The 24300-nt window shown below is 36.1% G+C and overlaps 1 protein-coding gene across 1 annotated transcript in view; it reads right to left on the bottom strand.

The window, feature by feature from the left end:
* The window catches only part of LOC131765796 (polycomb protein SUZ12-like), a 29089-nt gene extending 5712 nt beyond the window's left edge, over nt 1-23377 (bottom strand). Inside the window, 12 exon segments of the mRNA XM_067006900.1 lie at nt 1120-1162; nt 1165-1212; nt 2327-2558; nt 4336-4421; nt 7589-7638; nt 15030-15098; nt 19693-19757; nt 19838-19890; nt 22220-22510; nt 22706-22850; nt 22955-23016; nt 23227-23377. Coding sequence (XP_066863001.1) covers nt 1120-1162; nt 1165-1212; nt 2327-2558; nt 4336-4421; nt 7589-7638; nt 15030-15098; nt 19693-19757; nt 19838-19890; nt 22220-22510; nt 22706-22850; nt 22955-23016; nt 23227-23377 — 1295 coding nt within the window.
* Nucleotides 23378-24300: the final 923 nt, after the last annotated feature.

The following is a 24300-nucleotide window of genomic DNA, read 5'->3' as shown; positions in this document are numbered from 1 at the left end:
CCAACACTGATGAAGCCCAGTGTGCAACAACAGCCTAATTGCTTCTCCCACAGACACAACCCCTATCTCTTAGCATATATGTTTCTGTTGTTCTCCATTTAAATTTTTGATCTACATTCAAATTTCTGACTTTAAAAAAACACTATATTGGTTTCTGCTGGTAACATTAAGCGACATTAAGTGATATATTCTAAGACAATATGGTAGCAAAATCCATGGCATTATTCCTAATCACCTTTGCTTTCCCACTAAAATCCCTATAACCTGTCTTTACCCTAGTGGCTAATAAGTGGATTACATTAAAGCAACAAGTTACTTTTTAAAGAGCAGGAGAAACACACTCATTGCTTTTCTTGGCTCTTTCTCCTATACCTGATGGTGGACTGTGTTAACTACCAGTGAGCAGCCTAGGACAAGAAATCATGACATATTATAAGTTTCACCCTTCAACCCTATCAAAAAAGAATACTGTATTTGCTTCCCAGAGGTTCTTTTACTGGCACTAAGATGCTTCATTCCCAACTGAAAACTGCAGAGATGATTATAAATCCAAGTGCTCCTTGCTACCCTGTGCCAAATGCACACAGAGCCAAACGATGATTTCACACACTTTTCTTCCTTAACTCTAGTAAATACATAATCTCAAGATTTGCATGGGGCCCACTTTATTCAGGTCTCTGCTCAAATATGACCTTTCCTCAGAGGCTTTCTCTACAAAACCACCATTTATTCTCTTTATTTTTCTTCACAGCATTCCCACTAAGTGACATTAGTTGATACAATTTTGGGGGGTGGTGTCTATTTCCTCCACTAGAAGTTAAGCTCATGAGGGCAGGGGTTTTGTTGCCTTCTCACTGCCTAAAACAGTGTCTGACAAAGAGGACACACTCAGAAAATACTGGCTGAATGAACAATCTTAACTGAGCCATTCAAATAGTTCCTCGTCTGCGTTTATTGCTTTCTAGGTGATAAAGACAAAAGTTCAGTATTTGCAAATTTGTTTTTTCATCCATAAGAATAAAGAGAAACAAAGGCAAAGAAACAGTATCATCACTATATTCTGCTTCAAAATAAAAACATTTCTAAAACATGGGAGCCTTGCTTGTCCATCAACATTACCTGTTTTTATCAAATACTGTCATTTGTGCAACAAATGTTTTTCCCCATCTTCACGATTTCGTTTTCTTCTAGCTGCAAGTTCTTCATTGACATCTGAATTTGACAAACATTTCTCATGAATCAAATATTCAAGCAAAAACAGATTTATGATATATAGTCCCTTCACATAACATACTACATTTATCCCAAATGAGGTACAAATAAACTTAAGTTGCAATATAATAATATCCAAACACTCTTCAACTTTATGTCTCAACCTTATGTGTATGTCCTTACTTCCTGATATTCATTGACACTATTAACTCCACATTTTTGCAAATGTTATTTTCTGTTCAGAATGATCTTTATTGCTAGGCAAGGAGAAAAAACCCTCCTCATTCATGGTTACTTTCCAGGAACTTCAAAGGATACTTCAAGACTCAAAGATTATTTCTTCCAAGCTGCTTCTCCCCTGAACTTCACAAATACCTCTATTATACCACATATCATTTAGCTGCAATTATATTTTATGTTTATCTCCATACTCTAGGTTATGAGCCTTTGGAAGATGGGACTGGACTTTTTAATCATCTCTATGTTCCCAACACCTATATGTTGTTTGAATGATTACCTCAAAGGTGGATTCAGAACTGTTGGGAGGATACAAGGATAGATGTATGTTAACTGTAGACTCTAAGTGGTGGGTAGATAGGTGCTCACTACCAAATTCTTTTGTCTGTTCCATATGTATGAAATTTTTCACAATAAAATGTTGAGGGGGGAATGAATTCATTGTTTGCTGAGAGACTAATTTAAACACCAGTCTTTTCCATCCAGTGTTTTATATATACATATATATATATATGTGTGTATTTTCATTTTGCTGCATGAAATGTTTCATCATACAACAATGAGAATTTTACAGATTAAATACCTAGTACAACATAATAGCCAAAAGTCTAAGAGCAAGGCCAATGTACCATAAAATTAAGTATCTCATTAGACTATAAGAGATTTGCAAATAAATAAAGGCCATGCTATTAGAACACATGCATTTATTTCTAGTTCTGTACCACTTTTCCCTCTAAATAATTATGAAAATAACTAAAAAAAGAAATATTCTGTACACAATTACGAATACTATGAAGATGGATTAGTTCAATCATTTTCACTGATCACCTTAATCTCCAACAACAAAATCTAGTAAAATTATTAAAATAAAAATTACCAATATTTTCATTGGTTTCTCCATTAATCATTCCATTAAACTCTCTTCTTCCTGGACAAGTCACTCTAAATAGCAATGAGTAAGACTTCACCATATGGCTGTTACTAGGTTCAAATTCATTACTGGAAACTGCAAGGGACGGGAAATTTCCAGGTTTTGTTTGATTGAGGTCAGGATTCAAAGGCACCTGCTTTTTACCTGTAGGAACTTGTCTTATTGGACAACGTACATCCTGCAAAGGCAAAGATTATTATATTTATTTATGCATATGCAATTGTAAGAATTACAATAAAACCTCTAATCACAGCTATAGGAAATATGGTATAGGCCGTGATTTCCAAATGGCATGCTAAAATTCTAACCATACATCTGAAAATTGTGATGAAGCAAAAAGAAAATTTGGATCAACTATCTTTCAAATATTAGCCCAATTGAGGATATCCTCAATACAATGAAAACAATGATATAATAGTATATCTAATATTTAGCTGATGGTCATCAGAAAGTTTTAAGTTAGAAATATAGAACTAAAACCATGCTTAAAATATTACAACTCATGTAAATTAATCTTTTCCCCTTAAATATTCTATTTTAACAAAATGACTGATAGGACTATTAGAAATGAAAAAAGATTATTACAATAACCCCACTGTCAAAAACACTGAGAAATAGTAAATCCATATATTTAAATAATTGTTTATAAGAAGTAACATTAATCATCTTATGAGTAATGTTCTGTAATTATATAACTAGTTATGCCGAAAGAGCAAAGTTGAAAAATTGCAAGATGCAGAAGACCTTTTTAACAAGAAAATATAGTACATATTTTAGGTAACTTCTTTTTAAAAACAAACAGAATACATGCTTATGGTCTTAAAATTCTGCTCTACAAGAATATAAAATGAGAAAAATAAAAGTCGCCTCCACCCCCCTCCCCGGGTCTTATACTCCAGAGAAGACTAATATTAGCAATTGGTTGTATTTATCCTCTGAAGAAAATATGTATGCCTATTACTTTTTTTTAAACACAAAAAGGATCATACTATAGTTACAGGCACATTTTTTTGTCTAAATAATAATATTATCTTGAATTTTCACATCACTACTTGTTGTGTATGGGTGTTGGGTGAGAGCGTGGAGTATTACTAGCTAACTTTATAGAGTTTTTAATATGTACTTACACTGCTGTCTCCCATCACCTTGGTCTATTCCATACCAATGCTCTAGCACAGTTTTCACCATATCACCTTACTGTGATTGATTTTGGAAGAGCATGAGCAATCAGAACCTCTATACAGGTCATTCCTCGTTTTTTTGGTCTCACCACATGGCTTGTGGGCTTTTACTTCCCCGATGAGGGATGGAGCCCAGGCCCCCTGCAGTGAGAGCATAAAGTCCTAACCACTGGACCGCCAGGGAATTCCCTCCCATTCTTAAAATACCCAAGGACTTAAGGCTACTAAAAGTATCTCTGTTGGCTTTGGTGGGTTGCCCAGAAATTTAACCACCATAATACTTGTTTCGACGGTGAAATGATTTCATCTTATAAATAAAAACTTGAAGCAATATATTTATAAGTTAATGGCTGATAATGCTAGAAACAGAAATTTCTTTGCCTGAGAGTAGTGTTACAATATAATCCTTTTGGGAAAAACTCTCTCTTAGACCTTATTTAAAACATTAATGTGTACAAATAGCTACAAAAAATAAGCTAAGAGGCTGAAGTGGCAGGAATCAACTGAATTTATGTCCTAAGATGCTAAAAGATAGCTTCTTCCCTTCACTGTCATACTCCTGTAACAGAAGGTTCTATGCAGATACCTATAGCCAGATTAGAAAAAAACATGAAGATATGGGAGGTTGGCAAAAGAGCTTATCAGTTTTACAATTCAGCCATCAACATATTTAAAAGCTTTTAAGGTTTATATGCATAAACAATATATATGCATAAACATATTCAATGAAAAAAATTATTCCATTTCATCTACCAGTAGCATCCTATACATTACCTTTCCTTTTTTGTGGCAAACTTTCACAAGCAGGACTTCCAGGGTAACAGAATTTTGTTCATTTTCTGAATTTTGTGATGGCTTATCTAAATAGAAAATCAATACTTTAAAATCTATTTTACACTTGATCTTAGCCAAAAGGCCGAGAAATGATTAAAATCTATTTTTAAAAAAATAGTATTCATTTTCCTAAGAAGTCTGAGAATTTACAAAAAAGACTTCCTATAGTGAAGTCTTCTCAGAAGTTTACTCATTCCTGTTTCCCAAAATCAGTTTCAAATTTGACAAATACAGTTAAGGCTTCTTAGTAGAAAGCACAAATGAAATAGTTCAGGCGAGGTAACACACAAAATAAACATTAAAAATTTTTTTCCTTCTTCTAAAATCTATCAGAAAAATTATTTAGTTTAAGATACATTTAAATTGAACTGGTTACTATTTTTACATATTTCATTTCATTTTGAATGCTCAGATATTTAAACTTAAAAGGCTCTTTGATTTGATCGAAACTTATAACCAAAGGGATTAAAAAAAGTTTTCAAAAAATATTAAACATAAAACTTACATGCCTAAATGGGATAGCAAAAATTAAGATATTATTTACTACCTAGGGAAATCTCTTGGTTTATAATGTTTAGGAAATTTAATTTTAAAGTAATAGTCTATATTCTCTATATCAATGAACTCTAACAAAGGTTTCTGCAAATTAAGGTTCCAGAATACTTCCCTACAGCTTGTCTTTAATCCCAAAGGCATTAATAGTCCAAAAAACTTTAATATTTAATCATTCATTCATCATTAAGTTCCTAATATATTGAACTACTATGTACACTTCTATATAGTTCTCTATATATTACAGAAAAATCTATAAACATATACAGAAATAAAATAATTTTTGTTCTGAGATTTTGGACAATACTTCTTTCTACTTGAAAACATTCTTCTTACTCAGGGTATATACATAAAATACATTTCAATCAGTCTCTTGAAAGTTGCAGCCAGGATAAAAATAATTTAATATACCAAAAAATAACTGAATATCTAAAATGCAGTAACAAAAATACTCTCTGAACAATACTCACCATGAAAATAGTACCCTAATAATCTTTGTGTATTCATTCTAAGCAGTCTCAAGTAGTAATTGCTAAACAAAAGTCTTCATTTAAAAACAAAAGAAAAAATAATCATATTTTAGGGATTGTGATGTTGCTTTTCTAACCTGATTTCTTAAAAATATTATTTCTTTAAAAAACACGACAAATATACCTTGAATAGACAAAGGAGGCAATATATCTGCTTCTTTCCAACTTCCACTCATTTCAAAGTTACAATGGGAAATTATTTTCTGGAAATAGAAGTATCAACAGAGTTTACTTTCTCATTTACTTCAGTAATATCAAGAAAATAAAGTTTAAGTGAATTTGTGCAATTTTTGAACTTTTTTGCCATGTAGATGGGAAAGAAGTTTATCGTACCATGTTCCAGTTAATTTCAACTAACTAATTCAAGTAAATTCAATTACGATTAATTAAATAATATTAATTAGTAAATATTATTCGATTAATATCCATCAATGATTTCAGTGATGAATAATTTATATGTTTTATAGAAGTCCCTGAGAACAAAGGGCAAACAAACCTATAAAATTCAAATTATAAGCTTCTAAAGTATTAGAGTTCATGTACTTTTTAAGTATCACAGAAGACAAAGTATGATGAGTGATTAGAAATATGATCTCTACAAGATGATTATAAATGATTTAGGAGGAAAAAAACATGAAAATGCTACTGAGGTTACTTAAATAGACCAGGTGTAAGGCAAAACTATAAGTAAAGTTACATTAGCTGCTAATACAGATATGACCAGACTTCAAATTTCTTACATTAAAAACCTGACTAGTTATCAAACTGTTCTAATATAACCATTCTGCTTATTATTAAACTTTGTTTCTTACTAAACAATACCAAGGATGACCAACTTGACCTGTTTCTTATAAAGGTTTTATTCCATTACCTGATTATTAAAGGATACACACACAAATTTAAGATGGACAAGCCTAGAGGCATTTTATTCATTCTGAAACCAACGGAAACTTTACCCAGTATGCTTTCACCTCTTTTAATGAAGTAACATTTACGACTATATAATTTTCTTTATATAATATCTAACACATTGATATATCCCATTGGTAGCAGTGGTTGTTTCAGTTGTTTTATTATTGTATTAAAAATACTCAAAATGTTTATGCAGAAAGGGCTCTACTCAGGAGACTCTTCACCTATTCCAGGTTCTAAGGCAATTAATTACAATTCTCATCATTAGTCTTTATAATTTAAAGTTTGAAAAACGTTGGAAATAAAAAAATGACAAAAATCTAAGAAATTGAATTTCATTACAAGTCCTTCCCATTATTTTCTACTTACAATCTTTGGAAAGATGATGGCTCTGAGTTGGGTAAGATAATGTTACACAGCATTTTTAAAACTGTGATACTTAGAGCCCTAAAAGGTACGGTTGAGCGGTAAGAGCTGGGATTTCATCTATTTAGATATGAGCCAGATGAAGCTAACATTTACCTTCAGGAATGATCCCACACAGCACTGATTATTTTAATAATTTAAAAATCTACTTAAAACTTAAATAGACAGCAAGACAGCAATAAGAAAACAAGGCGATGAACACAACCTTATGTATAAAGTCTACCTACAATTTTTAAAAAACTTTTAAGGCAGAGTTTCTTATTTATTTATTTTTATTGAAGTGTAGTCGATTTACAACGTTGTGCCCACCTCTGCTGCACAGCAAAGTGACTCAGTTACACACATATATATTGACACATTTTTTTTAATGCCAGAGTTTCTTAAAACTTGTTCCTCAGACAACCTACTTCTGAATTACCTTGGTGCTTTATTACAATGCAGACTCCTAAGCTCCACCAAAACCCTGCTAGATCTGAGTCCCTGTAGGGTCCAGGTATATGTATTTCAAACAAACTGTCAAAATGCTTCTACACACACTAAAATTTAAGAACTACTCCTTTTAAAGTTTAATGAGTTGCAAGTTACCTCCTCCATATCCCACCATTGACCAAATAAAGCAATAATTGAAACTGTTGGAGAAATCCACTAAAGAGAAATTAAATTATCAACATCAACATCTTTTCCATTAAATATAATTTTCTGAATTTACACGCAATTTTTTTCAGTCACAAAGGTGTTTTGTTGTTAGAATGCCAATATGTTGAAGTACATACCATTTTTGTGGAAGAAACCAGTAAATGTAAGCTGCAGATGAGTTGACAAGCTAAACAGAACAAAAAAATTTTATCACTTTAATATTCTATAATAAAAATAACCTAAACTTTAAAATATAACACTGAAATCAAAGCTACTTCAGCTAATATATAAATATTTGGCTGCCTAATTCTTAACTCTGTTCAAGCCCATGACCCCATGCTCTCCCTGTTAAGTATGACATCCAATACAGTGTGTCTATACACATTAAACACACACACACACACACACACACACAAATAAAAACAAAAACACCAAAGAAGCAAGGCAGAAAAAAATAAACCACCAAATAAGAGGCAAGATAATTTACTGTGCTTCAGTGTTCTACCTATAAAATGGGGACAGGTTTCCCTTCCCACCCGTCAAAACGGTAGCTGAATCCAGGCAAAAGTTTTTGAGTATTTTCAAGCTACGAAATTTCAACCTCCTAACAAATGATGCAGAACCATCACTTTCTACTTCAATTAGGGATGAAATATTACAATCACAAATCTGCTATAGATTTGTAATTTACTGTTTCAACTTGTCATTTTCACTTTTAGTTTTAGAAGCAATGAAAAGGAAGCATAAACTATAATGATCCTTTTGTTTTGAAAAATATTTACTACCAGTGGAAAAACTAGTAAGTTGGGATAGAATAAACAAAAACATCAACAGGCTTTTATAGTACCTTTCAACTGGAAAAAGAGCAATCTATCTCGTGATCAGGAACCATTCATAACTTTCCAGAACAGATGTTGGGAAAAGGGAAGCAGTACTTTTACTCAAGAAACTTACTAAAGAATCAAAGTAAATAGCAGTAAAAGGGCAATAAGGATCAATAAAGGGTATGTTTTTGTGTTTTTTTTTAAATGATGGTGACAATCTACGCATCCTTATAATCAGAGGGGAAGAGTTATGTAAAGACTTTGAGGCAAGTGAGTGTTAAGGAACAGGTAATGACTGGAAATGAGGACATGTTATAAAGAGGTTAGCTCTGTAACTTTGCCCAGGACTCTTCTTCTTAGAGAAACAGGAGGTAAGTGAGATATTTCAACAGAAGATGTGAGGATACCTCTATTTTCTTAGTGAGGTAATCCATGAAAGCGTATGCTTAAAAAAACTACAAGGTGGGGGTCCTGAAGGGCACTTCTAGAACAGTACTAAGAAAAGTATGCTAGGATATCAGTAGAGAACAAAATGACTATGGTAGAGTAGAAGTGTAAGGGTCCAAGCAGAGTTAGAAAGCATAAACATAGAAAAGAAAAACTAAGAACAGCAACTATAACTTAAGTATCAAGAAACTAAAATGGGATTCTTGAAAACAGTTAATTCATGTATCTTACTTTCTAACACGTATCAGATACATTTCAAAAACACAGAGGAAGTGGAGAGTTGACTATAAACGGGGCATGAGGGAATCTGTAGGGTTTATCTTAATTGTAGTGGTTGTTACCTGACTGAATGCATCAGAACTATATACCAAAGAGTGAACTGGACTGCATATCATTTATACCTCAAAAAAAAAGTACATTAAGGGGATCAACTGTAAAGGAGCTCAAAGGACTTTTTCAAGGTAATGAAAATGTTCTATATCTTCACTGTGGTTATGCTTGTGCGAATGCATACATTTGGCAAAACTCAAACTATATACTTAGGGTGAGTGTATTTTATTGAATATTAATTATACCCAAAGTTGATTTTTAAAAAGTATATCTACCATCTATGAAATCTACGTGCCATTTTACTAAAAGATAATTAGCATTTTCCTATCAAAACTGTTCCATAAATGTAACCTAACAATGCAGAATTGGTGAAACTCCAAAACAAAACTGAAAGAGAGAAATATTCTACAGTTTCCTTGCTAGAAGATAATCCATTAGTCCCAACCAGTTTATCCTATTCTTAGTTGCTTCAGTTAAACCTACCTACTAAGGCCAGGTAAATTTTCTTAAAATGATTTTGTATGAATCATTCCTTTCTCCAATTTTCTAATGGGTCCCCAACTGTGAAATCTTTTGTCTAACCGCTGTCTGTAATATGGTTCCCATTCCTTTTTACCTCTAAAGCCATATATAGGAAAGTAGAATAGGATGACAAAATCCAAGTTTGAATTCTGGCTCCAGTTATTAGCTGTGACCTGATATCTATAAAATGAGGAGATAACCTCTCTCAAGATTGTGAGGCTTGGATAAAATACTAAACAATCCATCAAAATACCCTCTCCCTCTTCTACAAAGACCCATCCCCAAACATCCCAGAGCTTAATTTCCTTTACAAGCACCTGTATTTACCACTTTTTTGTCACAATTTTTCACACACATTCTCTCTTGACATATCAGTGTCCTTAGCACCTAGCAGTGTCTTACAGAAAGGCACTCAACAAATGATTTTCAAAAGGATAATGATGTCCTCCCTAGAGTAATAAGATTTCTAAGGTCAGGGATCAGGACCCATTATACTGTAGTACTTATAGTATTATTTACATTGTTTTTATAGGGAATGCGATTCTAAGTTCCAACTGTGAAATGACAGAAATACCTTGCATTGATCTACCCCAGAAAATATTTTAAATTAGTGTTATTCAAAACGTGGTCTGCAGACTGAGGTCATCCGGGATACTGTTACCATTCCACAACACGGTAAGAAGTTGAGAATAAGACTTTAACCACTTTCATAAAAATTTAACGTTGACATAACATCCAAGTATGTGATCAGTACATTTACAAAAGTATCCATCCAAAAAAGACTGGAAATTAAAAACAAACAAAAAGGTCACCAAAGGATGGTCTGAGACACAGTTTTAATTGCTACATTATAAGTTAAATAAGATGGCAAGCACACACAAAAAAAAAGACGGCAAGGACATTCAGCCACCATTACAACATTTCTTTGAGAAAAGGAATTCCAAATTTCAAGTAACCAACTTAAAAAACAAACTTGGGAATGTGATTTGCTATGCACAATTTCCCCTCCTCCTTCCCCTCCTAAAAGTAAACACTCTTGATATGGACCTAGAATAAAATGTAACAATGAGGCCTAGTTGATGGCTGAGTCCAAGGAAAAAGGGCAGTTTTCTTTCCCTTTCTGATTTACCCTCTTCCCTCTCTTGTTGCTACTGTGTCCACATCTTAATTGGTTAAACTGGATCAGAAGAGGGGAATGAGAAGGGAAGAAACAAACAAGGTCAGGCCTCTTTAGTTTTAGGCAGCAAAGGATCTAGCTTAGGTGATCAAGATAAGATATCAGATAAGGATTTGGTTCCTCTTCCTGATGTGTTCCCTATCTGTATCTTAGGAAGCAAGCAATATGGCAACAGGAAACTAGAGGGGGAATGTGAAATTTGGGGATAAGAGTCTAAACACAAGTACCTGACAATTCTAAAGAAGTCTGCAGAATAAGGTTGAGTACATTTAAATTCATAAGGGACTAACATTTTGCGATGAGATTCATGTAGGAAACTCAAATTTTAAGAACAGCCAGATGCCACAGGAGGACCAACATTTTTATGCAGGAAAGAAACCAAGATTAGGGCCTTGAATTTGTACACATTAATCTGATAGTGGCAGGTGTAAGGCTTCATTTCTAGGGTCACGGCTGTATCACCTCAAAATAGCCCAAGTGTGATGATAAGCTATTTGGCATCTACACTGTTACATGTCATGCTGTGATGTATTATAAAGCTGAGGAATTGGTGACTGCATCAAGCCCATTATTCTGGAATGACGTCTTTTTCTCCTAAATGCCAATAAGTTCCATACAGGCAAGGTCTTCATCTGTTTTGCTCATTATTATATCCCCTAGGACTTAGGATAGGGTCTGGGACATGGTACACTGAGGAAATGGGAATCCCAGAAAAAAATCCCAGACTTTGTTACAGTACAAAAAGATGATAAAAGGAAGATTACTAATTCAGAAGTTTAGGTTGTAATAACAACAACAAAAAGTGATGAAAGGTACTTTACCTTATCAACCTACTAAAAACATAGGTTTGAAAATATATCTAGTAGATGTTCTAGTTCAGTTACCTTTGGAGGGGATTTCTCCAGCTACTAACAGTAGACCAGGAACAGAAAATGATTAAGTGGAAATGCTTCTAATCTGACCACAGGAAATACTTCTGGAAGCAATTCCAACTTGGAAATCTTTTCATGATACCTTTCAGTCAGTGGAGATGCACTTAGAAGACAAGAGATATGACTAGAGAATTCCAAAACTGGTAGGATTAATAGCCCAAGAGACCCCCTGGGATCCTGCTAGAACAGAAAACTACAGAAAGATCAGAGATTTATACCAATAAACCATGGCGCTTGGTCAAAACTCAAAATAAACTCAAAACCCACAATATACTGGCATGCCAGAAACAAGAGACGGAGAAGACAGAATATAAGGCATTACATCAGAAATTCTAAAAAGAAAATAAAGATATTTTAAATATACATAACCACACCAAAAGAGCAAGGAGAAAGATTAGGAAAAACCTGGAGACTAGAGGTCTGGTCACTAGACTATGTGAAAAACCTGGTCAAGTAGTTTGACCACTATGAATTTCTAAAATTTGCTAATTGCTGTGGAGTTTTTAGAAGCCACTGTTCGAGAAAAGAAACAATCTTCATAGTTGGTGGGTGTTATGGTTGAGTTTTAAGGTTACAAATGCAATTCTGGTCTATTGTCACAAATGGTTACCTTAAAGAAGTGAAAACCATGAAATGTCCCATGTTTCTTTTTTCTATCAGCTCCTTCCCCTAATAAATTTCTGCCATTATCTGAGACAAGTAAGACAAATATAGATCTAGAGTATAAAACACAAAAGAGATCCTGGGACACCAACTTTATTTTGTACAGACAATGCCAGGAATTTGGGTTTGTTTGTAAGTCACTACAACTGTCATAAACAGGTCAGGCATTTGACTGTTCTAAGCTTTGGGCTGTAGTACTACAGTAATTTGGGGTATCTTGATATTCTCCTGGAACTCTGAGAATGAAATACATTGGGTTTGAGAGTGGAGACATTAAAACTGTGGAAGTACTAAAAGAACATGAGTTCCAGTGGGAGACATCCAGACAGTAGCTACTGAACAGACCCAGGATCCAATTAAACTGAACAAGATCTCTATGTTTGAGATGGTAAAGAATAAACATACACATGGAAATACCTTTGTGTATGTGATTTAAGATTTTAACATCTACGAATTAACAACAAAGGCTTATTTTGTTCTCTCAGGGAATTTGCCCATAGATTTTACAAGTAAAGTTTTACAATGCTGGCATTATATACTGGTATCTAGAGAACTTCTTACAATCCTATGTGATAAGTTTAGTAGACCTATTGGTCTACTAAACCAATTATGCCTAATTTGAGATGAGAAATACACTGAAGAAATTTAATAATACAGGGCCTTAGGGGTAAACTTAAAATGAAGCAACTTCTCAATTAATTTTAGTGACTCGGGGAGCAACAATGAGACATTCATAAAGATGGCGGCCAGGGGGGCGGTTGAAGCACCTAGTACAGTAACTCAGTACCTCCTGGGCCTAAAGTGCCTCACTGGGTATTAAATAAGCATGGTCAGCTCTAACAGTTAGGTCTGTTTGAAATAAAAAAGATCTTGGGTGTTGAAATGACCAACTCACTGGTCCCAGCTAGATCCTAAAGAGTGAAAAAGTTGCTTTTCAAAATTACAAGCAGGAATTCTATGCAACTCTCTGATGTTTCTGTGAGTTGGTTAACAATACCCCTGTTATAGTACTGGCCTAGCTATTGAACCCATTGGGTCGAAAGAAATATAATCATTGGGTGAGTGATTATTCAGAGAGAACTGACCAGTATAATCTATCTTCCTCACAACACACACTATCAAGGAAGTTCTGTAATATTTATCAAAGCCAGGGTCACAATGAGATAGTAGTAAGGTTTAGCAGTGATGAAGGTAGAACCCTGATGGGGAAGATGAAGAAAAGGGTCAAGTTTTCTTCCTCTTGGTTCATTCTTCCTTCTCACATGAGCCCTGAAAGACCTGGAGGGCAAACTATTAAGGTGTTTAGAAGAAAAGAAGTGAGGATGTCACATTAGGTTCTGACTACAGCTTTATACTTTATAAGTTAAAAAGGCCCTGAGGATCCCAAAAGCTCTGTCCAGGGTAGGTAAACAGCCAACGATCTGGAATAGAAATTCAAGCAAAGAATAGAGAGTGCATGCGCTGGGAATATTCTCAGTCTTTATAAACCTGTATTGTAAGGTATTCCTTGGGCAATAACAGATTAGGTAAAGATTTGGGAATGGACTATCAAAGTCTATTTACAAATCAAGATTGCCTAGATATGGAAATATAAATTACACTTCAGTCCTACAAGACTGCAAGATACTGATACAAAAATTTTAAAATGCAATAAAAAATTCCAGTAAAATAACCTAATTGAAAAGGCAAACTTAAAATAAAAGCAATTGAAAAATGACATCTTATACTAGTCACAAAAATGAGAAAGTATAAATGAAGCATCATTAAGTCAGTGTACATCCTATCTAAACTGGAAAGATATGATTTAAAACTTCAAGAGAAAAAGAAAAATCCATGTGGCAATTTTCCCAATTCCATTTTTTTAATCCAGTATTTTTAGTTCTACATTCTTCCTAAAAGTAGTCAATGAATAAACAAATACCACCCAAGTCCCTGTTTCTCTTTAGAATAATATTCAACTTTCTTTAGTTTTCATATGAAAGAACAAATAGAAGCATACTGTCGAGGAATGGAAGCATACTGTGTAGCCTAGGCAGATATTAGGCTAGTCAGAACATTTAGGGATTAGTTCTGGGTAACACATGTGAAAACAGACAATAAGAAGGTTCCATCCAAAGGGCCAGGTTTCTGAAACTATCATGTGATAAACATATTTCAAATATAAACTAAAGTTAAGAATATTTTGCCTGAAAGTTGTAAATAAGAGCAAGGACAAGATGGGGAAAAAAAAGAGAGAGAGCCTCTCTCAGAATTGTAGATGATTACTTAGAAGACATGTGATGTTGTGAAGCAGCTGGCACAGTACCTAGCATATACCATAAAAAATGAGTCTCCATCATTCTTTAGAGGAGATAGTAGGATTAACACTAAATACAGAAGTTACAGAAACTCTGATTCAGAATGCAAGAAATTGGTAGTAGAGAAAAACAATAATGAACAGAACTGCCTTAGAAAACAGTGAGTTCCCAGCATTAGAGATATTCAAGATGAGGCTTAAGAACTGATTCTCTGCCAGGGATGCTACAGAAGTAATCCCTGATCTGTGTATGAGTTTGGACCAAGTGAGGTCTAAGGTTCATTCTAACTCCTTACAATATTGAGGTGATCACTAGGAAAATGATCACTGTACTTTTTCCTCTTTCCTCAAGTATGTCACTTCATGTAAACTTTTAGGTTATCTTACCTATGAGATTTTTGCTCTCCTTTCATTTTCTCTACTTTTGATAACATATCATCAACTTTAAATGTTTTCCTGGAAGAGACAGATAAACAAAATAATCACTTCTCAACTGGGAAAAACAAACAGATTATACTTTACTGTCACTATAATAGGCAAGTTGGAGATCTGATTTTATTTATAATAAGATAAATTATGGGATGGTTAGCCATAACAATGAATACTATCGAGACAGTGTTATGTTGTAATACAGCAAACAAGCCCTCAAGCCCCATCTCAAATGCTAACTTTTCTACGAAACCTTTTGTAATTATTCCCAAACCAGAGTGATTTTTTCCCCACCTATGGCACTTGGCTTACATTTATTTTGACATTTAGTCTCCTAAACGTGAAACTTGCATAAATATTTTATTTCTACTAGATTATCAGCTCCTGAAGGGCAGAGATTTGTTTTCTTCAAGGAAAGCCACATAGTGCTTGGCATATTGCCTTATACTTGGTAGGTGTTCAAGCATTTGTTGGACTGAGCCAAACAAATGCAAATTATGTATATTTTGAAACACTTGTATTTCCATTAAGTAACCTGACAAATATGGATATTCCATAAAACAAATATGAAGTTAGTAAAACATCCTCCAAGATTAGCAGCAATGGCTAAAGTTAAGTATGTCATTTTAAAGAGATGGTTGTCACCATCACGAAAAAAATTTGAAGTTTAAAGGACATACCCATCAAATCATAACAAAATTATCAGCTTTTAACTTAACAACTTTAAGAGAAAAAAGTAATTTCCAATAAAATAGAAGCTTATATTAAGAATAACCACACCCTTAGCAAGCAATTTAAGAATGAATGGATTCTAGGGCTTCCCTGGTGGCGCAGTGGTTGAGAGTCCGCCTGCCGATGCAGGAGACACGGGTTCGTGTCCCGGTCTGGGAAGATCCCACATGCCGCGGAGCGGCTGGGCCCGTGAGCCATGGCCACTGAGCCTGTGCTTCCGGAGCCTGCGCTCTGCAACAGGAGAGGCCACAACAGTGTGAGGCCCGCATACTGGAAAAAAAAAAAAAAGAATGAATGGATTCTAAAACAAGCCTCATCTTAGTTCTTAAGGTGCTCTACTATATACATTTTCTAGAGGCTGAAAAATTAGACCCAAATATGTTAATTGGAAACAAATATTTCTATTTATACTCATATATTTTCTTCAAATATAGAACTTGGAAAGATTCATGTATTCTTATAAAATTTGAATTCAGATATTAGAAATTACTAATATGCTCATTCCTCAAAAACAGCTATTGTACTCAACTACTATAATAAAAATTATCAGTAGAGAAATGTTAATGTAAATATACTGTAGTAAAACACTGATAGGAAGAGCAGAATTGATACGATCTATATTTCAGGTGAATAAATAGCCTCCATTAACAAAAGATCTTTTTTATAAAAAAAGCTTCTCTCTTTACCTTTAGAGTTACTGAAAACCTCAATATTAAAGTTTCCCCCAATAAAGCACAGTAAGGAGTTCTTTATGAAGGATGGCAGGCAATACATTTTCAATCTCCATAGATAAGAGAGAAGAAAGAAGAAAAATGTAGGATTCTTTTAGGCTAGTTACAAAGAACTTTTCAGTATAAATACTGAAATGTACTACTGAGGAGGGTTGTAAAGTTACTGAAAACTTTTTAGAATAATATGTTTATCTTTGTGTAATGATTAAGAAGAAACCCTGTCTGTAGGAAGAAAAGTTAAGACTGTAGGTCACAAGGTTCACCTCTTCCAACTTTATGCAGCTGTACATAGGAAAACTGAATATTAACAACCATTTGAATAGATCATACAGGTAACCCAGCATTCCTTAGGAAAAACAAAACGAACTGTATAGGCAACTATACAAAAGCAGCCCCACCTCCCAACACCAAGTATTTCTGTTTCTTTAGAAAGGTACTGCTACTGTAGCTCAGATTTAACAAGGGAAATAGTTATCAAAAGGTCATCATAAAGGAGAATATTCTTAAAATTCAAGACATTTTCGGGGGAGGATTCAGAAACAGCTTACATAAAACCTACTAAAATGGATTCAATAAAAGACGCCGTTGTCCTCACCAGTATTTCCACTGTGCCAGTGTAGTGTCAGGCTACAGAATCTGAATACCTCTATGAAGTGCAACTAAAGTAAAAGGCAAGTTTAACAAATATATCAGATTAATGTTACACCTGCTTGTACAACTTCAAAAGGAGTGATAAGTGTACTCCAACAATGAATATGATGTTGTTGCGTAACAGTACAAAAGGAGTTCCAAACACATTCTGAGCAAAGGGATTGTACTAAAAGCAATTCTGTAAAAGCAGTTCCAAAAACATTTGGAACAAAGACCACAATCACTGGGCTGAATTCATCACCTTCCAAATTCACCAACTTACTTTGAAAAGGACAGCGTTCATTTGAAGATATTAAGTTGTAGTATAATTTGTTAAAAATCAGTCTTATTGTCTTATATATGCCAGGCATACAACAAAAGAATTAAGTGATTCCTAATGCATTTTTACATGGAAGTAAATTAAATGGAATGTATGTTTCTTGGCTGGCAAACTGCTTCAAAACTGTCCCAAAGGAAATTTTTTTACCTAAGGGGTACTAAATTAAGAAAGTTCATTTCTACTGCCATGCTTTTGAAATTGCCTCCACTCATTAGCAGACAACAGAAATGTATCCCACAATGAGGCAGTCAAATAGTCTAATAAACAAACATGATGTATATTTTTAATACACTTATGGATTAAACTCAAATTTATTCTGAAAACACTTTATCATTTTAAAATTAAAATCAGGAAGCATTCTAGATGATAACTGCAGTACTTAAAAAACAATTTTTTTTGGCCACACCTCAGCATGTAGGATCTGAGTTCCCTGACCAGGGATCGAACCTGTGCCCCCTGCAGTGGAAGCACAGAGTCTTAACCACTGGACCACCAGGGAAGCCCTCTACATGGTAACTGATCTTCCATATTAAAAATACTTAAAGAAAAAGTTTACTACTAAATCAAATTCACCTAGTTTTATAGAGTAAATCAAGGGTCTGCAAATTATGGACCATTGGTCAAATCCAGCCTGTTGTCTGTTTCTGCACAGCCCATGAGCTAAGAATGGTTTTTACAGATAAAACATTTGCAAGTGATTTGATAACAGAGAATACTAACTCTAAATCCCAATTAGCTAAATGTTATCCCTCCCACCCTACCCCACAAAAATAAAAGAATCCCACATTTCTCACTAGTAGGCACATATTATAAAACACTGTACTCCCTGGCTCCAGTGGTTAGGACTTGGCGCTCTCACTGCCAGGGCCGAGGTTCAATCCCTGGTCAGGGAACTAAGATCCCGAAAGCCGTGCAGCAACCCCCACCCCCCAAGAAAGAAAAGGAAAAAAAAAGAAAACACTGCACTCAATTATTATGTTTTGAATTTCATCAATTAAAAAAAATGTTGATATTCGTTTTCTCTTTCTGTGTAAGTACCTACATACTACCTAATATCCTCAATTCCGTTTCCTGGACCACAAAGGCTAAAATATTTACTATCTAGTCCTTTAGAGAAAAATTTTCCTGATTCCTGGCATAGAGTAGACAGGTAAAGAGCTGACATAATTCTGCTGCTTAATTCATCACCTTCTTCCTAGTTATTTAGGCACCTGGCAGGTTTCACCCCTTAAATGCAATGTGCGCTCTCTCGCTCTCGCTCTCTCTCTCTCTCTCTCGCTCTCTCTCTCTCTCTCTCTCTCTCTCTCTCTCTCTCTCGATTCAGAAAGATTACCAGAAGACAAATAGTTTTAACGTTTCAATCCTTCAAAATACATCTAGATATATCTACAAAGCTAAACTATGTCTTGCTGTAAAAAAAGCGGTGCTTATTTAATAACCAGTAGGAGTCTCCAAAGGAGTTTAGTTTCAAAGTTTATTGAAAAGCTTAATGGTTTTACTAAGTCAAAACTATGACAATACCAAATGCTTAGTAGAGGTTCCCTCCTTTAAATGTAAAGTTGTTCACTTGATATGCTCAGTAAATAGTCATGGGTGCAGAACAAGAAACTACCATTCTATAATTATATACGGTTAAATGTTACAGAGCAAAAACAAGCTCTCTGACACCTTCAGATTCCACTTTAAGACTAGGTGATTAAGATTAAGAAGTTTTTAAAGACATTCCTCCTACTGACTTCAAAAGTATTTCCCTTTTAATAAGACAACCACCAAAGACATAAAATGAGACTTTCTGAACCTATCCTCATAGAAGTGAATTCTTTATTGTTAGAACATATAAGAAATATTCAGACATTAACTGTTAAATTTATGTATCAAAGATAGTTCCCATGAGCCCTTTAGTAAATACTTAAATCCTCAACTTCTACCAAACTTGAAAATAACTATTAGCACAGAGTAAAAAACATTAGTCAGTAAAATCACTTCATTTACTCCATTACCAAATCACTTGTTAGGAAAAAACTGGCAATCAACTGGGATTTACAGAAATGATACTATTAAAAATCACTTTGCAACCAATTCACTCTTTCACCTCAGTTTTCATATTTAATCTTTCATTAGAAATCATACTTTAAAACAAAATTTTAACATGGTTTGAACAACTTGAAATAAGATTCATAAAATGTACCTTTTGATGTTTGTTCTGGAGTTTCGATGAGACATGTAAGTAAGAGTTCTATGCAAAAATACTGGCTATAAAAAAAGTTAAAATATTAAAATTAAATAGGTGAAATTCTAGGAAAAAAATAATATCAGTAAATTTTGTTGATTACTTACCGCGCTATAAGATTTCGCGTTCGAAGAAACCTATAGATCTGTGTTGGTTCTAGGTAACAGAAACAAAATCCAAAGTTATCTAAATTTACTTATTACTTAAATTGTTAAGAAAATACCAACCCAGACCATGTTATATAAACCAATATATAAACCCATAACCTATTATGGAAACTATGTAGTGAACATTTACATCAAGAAAATAAGTAAGCACGATCAGATCAAAAGACATTCAATCTACAGCATACATTCACAAAATGCATCTACATTTACTTTAAGTTTCTCTACAATCTAGTTCTTAAACCTTGCATTTCTAAGGTAGCTATTTTTAAACTAGCTGTATGAAGAACTGAAAAGAAGTAGTTATATTCATTTAATTTATTTAATTAAAACTATTTATAACCCATCTCCTTCTAAAATGTAGCTAAGGTGAAGGAGTTGGATTCAGTAAAGGAACTCTTTATTGAAGCCAAATAAGAAAATAAAATGTTCACATTTTAACTGGTCTTTTCAAAAGTCTGTACAGTAGTAAGCCGAAATGGAAAAAACCCGTTACCTGGATAGATGTCCTAATACAGATATAATCAAAGTGAAATCCAAGACATAAATTAGCTAAAATTTTCGATGAATACTGCTAGTTATAGTTCAGGTTTCTACTTTGCTCAGTGTAAATATTACCTCAGTATGTAAATACTGCCTCAACACATATTTTTAAAGTACCAGATTCCCACAGTGTTTTTAATGCTGTTTAGTTAAAATCTGTTATAAAGGACTTAGGTTACAGATAGAAAATATTTTATATACAAGTACCATAATAGCAGTTACATTAATGACCTGTTAGTATTATGTTTCTTTAAATAAAGCGGTATAAAAATGACCTAATATGACTAACTATATTAGTAAATACATCAAAGCATATAAACTTCTCAGAAACTAAGATCAATATTAGAGAACAATCAAGTTGTTTTGTGACCATATCTAACTCTTAATGACAGTTCATCTCTCTGAAGTACACTCATCCAAAAAGCAAAACAGCTAAAACTTTCTTGCAGGATTTGTCTTCTCACTACATATGGAAAGAATTTTTTAAATTTCCACTTAATCTTCAGTTAGTTTAGTTTTAGTTTCAAATAAACTAAAAGGAGATGAGATGCTTTAGAAAGGCTGCAAACATGTATGTTTACTGTCATCACTGTGCTGTAGTTCTCCACCATATTTCCAACTGAAAGCCTCTCCAGATTTCTGAAAGTATATTGAACAAACGCTAGAATAATGTGAATCTTTCTCAAGCAGGTTCCATACGAATTTCAATAAAAACCGAAATTCCTTGTATTAAAATCCAATTAGAATTTCATGAAGCACTAATGAGAGAGAATGAAAGAAGGGTATTAAACAACGTAATACATCTTTCCAAGAACAGCTGATACCAAGCCCTTAACATATGCCACAAAAAAAATTGTAAATAAAGACACTGAGTGGTAGAGCTGAGTTTTTTCAAGTCTCTGTAAGATATCTAGCTATTAAAGGTCATCCAAATTACAACATCCATACAAAAGCAAAGAGGAAAACCATCAGGATGTAATATTCATTCAAGAACAGTTCAGCTTACTCACAGTCATGACATTTCTTATATATTTTATTGCTCCTTTCCAGACACCTTGCCCCCTTCCCAAATTAAGTCGTAGCTTTGCCCTCGAAACAGACCTTAAAAACAGAAACTGACATCAGAAAATGTCCCGAAATGAAGACAACTACAAACGGACAGAAATCCGAGATCGTCTAGAGAGAAATAAGATGCTTAAACACTGCCTGTCTCAGTTTACGTACCCATGAAACAGGTGGAAAGATGTGAAAGGTGTAGAGCATCAAACGGTGCCATGTTAATGCACCAAGTTAGTGCGAAGGCATTTCAGACTAATGACAATTTGGTCGATTTTACTGCACTCCTCTCTTCACAGGCTTAATTTGGCTCCTCTAACCCTACAACCGACAGCCTTGTACTTCTAGAGTATGGAAGGCATGAAAGAAAGCAAGAACTAGTCCTGGGATCTGACGGTAGATCCAACTGTACAGTCCAACTGTGACCTCCCCACCTAAAAAGCAGCCTGCTCTCAACGCGGGGCACCATGCCTCAGCTCGCGTGTAAATCTTCGGCGAGGCACGAACCTCACCTGGACCCCCAATCCACCTCCCTCAAAGGCCCTAGACTTCGGGCCCCCTCGAGCCATAACCCCGGAAGGCGGAATGGCCCCCTCAATTTCGCCCTCCACTCCCGAATCAAACCGACTCCCGGTGAGGAAGGGGGTCCCAGCACGAGTGTCCCGGCCCCCTAACGCTGCAAGAGTGGGGATTCCTGCCCTCAAAGCCTTCATCACACTCACTCTCAAAGGCCTGGAGAAAAAGCTCGTGGTCAGCCTGGACGTGCTCCATTTTCGGCTTCTTCACCGGTAACACCGCGGCCCCCGCCGCTGCCGCCACGGAGGAAGAGGAGGAGGCCAGGTAACCACCGCCGCCTCCACAGCCCCCACCACTGGATTTGCCGCCTGACGCCGCCGCCACTGAACCCCCGAAGCCGCCTCCCCCGGACGCCGCGCAGGGCCCCGAGCCGCCCCCTCCCCCACCGCCGTGCTCCTGAGGCGCCCTCGCGGTTCCTGCCTCCTCCCCCACGCCAGCTACCCGCCGGGCGGCCCCAGAGAGTAAGCGCCGGCAATACCAACCGCTCGCCCCAGAAGGCTCCGGCGGACCGAGGGGGGAAGGACGAGAGAGGCGAGGGGAGGGGAGGGGAAGGGAAGGGAGGAGGAGAGGAGGGGAAGGAGGGAGGGGAAAAAAAGTGTCTCCTCCTGAGAGCCCCGCTCCGCTCGGGAGACCGCTCACTTCCCCCGCCCGGCGCTCTGATGCCCAGCCTGTTGGCCCGCGCATTCCCCCGTCAGTCACGCGGAGGCGCTTCTCGCGCAGGCGCACCTTGGTTGGCCCGTGCGCGCTGCTGACCGCGGGCCCTGCCGCCTCTTTGAACTGAATTCGCGGGAAAATTAGGGGTTGGAGCGGCCTTCCTGCTGGCCCCGGTGCATTGTGGGGTGAGAGGGACCCAGCGAGCGGCTTAGGGAGCCGTTTCTCGCCTTCTGAGCGTCGTCAGTCGCCACCCCCGGGGGATACAGGACCCCTGAGGAGAGGCAGGCCTCTGAGGAACGGCGGGGCGGGTGCTGGGGGGTCGAGGGGCTCATTAAATGAACTGAGATCCATGCCGGATCATCGAGTCTCTAACTTCACAGGAAGGGGCCTGCCTGGTGTTGGTCGGGTCGCTTCTGGTCTGAGGGGCTCGCGGGGCGAGGATCTCTTCCCCTGTCCCCTCGCCACCACGTGACTCAAGCCACCCTTGGCCGAATCCCACCAAGCGAGCCCTGGAGAGGACTGGGGGCAGCCAAGGGGTTGCGGCTGCTGCTCTCGGACACCGCTGGGCTCCACCAAAGGGAGCGATTTCTAGGGAGCAGGAATGTCCTGTCAAATGAGGAAAAGGATTTTCTGTAGATGCGGTGAGGCATCCGGATCGTTACTGAGAGCGGTCGTGGTTTCTCAACGTGTTGGAAGCAACACTTAGATTTTTGATTCCCGGACACCACAGGAGTGGCCAGAGGGACAAACTGGATGATTTCTTAGAAGTACCTACACCCATCTTTGAGAACCTGCTCATTTTGCGCTCCAAAACTGGAGAGGGGATCCGGTGTTCAGCCGGTCTCGCTTAAAAAGAGAGATGCATAGGCCCGGACGGGTTTGGAGTTGAGCTAATACTCGTCAAGATTTGAATTTCAAGTCGGACAAGATGATCTCTAAGGATGTTCTTCCAAGTCAAATCCTGTAATCTTGTGTTACATTAAAATGAAACATTATGTTCAAAAATTCTAATCTGTAAACAGAGCCGTTTCATACTTTCAATAATATTTTTAAATGCCTGCTTTGAGCCCTTTAGAATTCACTTCAAAACGCTGTTTACAAAGCAAGTACCTTTGGAATGGTTATTTAAATAACCAAAGTGCTGATTTTACAATGCATTTGCTACATAAGAAAGTGAGCTCTACAAATGATGCCTGTAGTATAAAATTTGGCATTTCAGGAACACATCTGAAATTATGTATACCTGTTGCTGATTTTTAAGTACAGTCTATATTTTTAGTCGGACAAAAAGTTCAGAATGCTCTCTTTGTTATGCTGTTCTGTACTCAGTATTTTAAAAAAATATTCGCCCCTACCAAGAAAAAAAAAAAGGTTTTGTTTTGTTCTTTAGATTTCTCAAATAAGCCTTCTCTGACTAGTGCCACCCCTAGAGGCTTGTGGGGTTTTAGATCTTGCTAAACTGCTCATCTTTAGCTTTACAGGGTTAGAAAATGAAGTTTCATCAATTCAGTCAGGGTCTGGAGAACTAAAGCACACTAAGCAAATCGCAAGATATCAAATTATAAACCAGAAT

Source organism: Kogia breviceps, chromosome 11 (genome assembly GCF_026419965.1).
Source record: "Kogia breviceps isolate mKogBre1 chromosome 11, mKogBre1 haplotype 1, whole genome shotgun sequence".
Classification (NCBI taxonomy): Eukaryota; Metazoa; Chordata; class Mammalia; order Artiodactyla; family Physeteridae; genus Kogia; species Kogia breviceps.
This window is presented reverse-complemented; position numbering and strand designations above follow the sequence as displayed.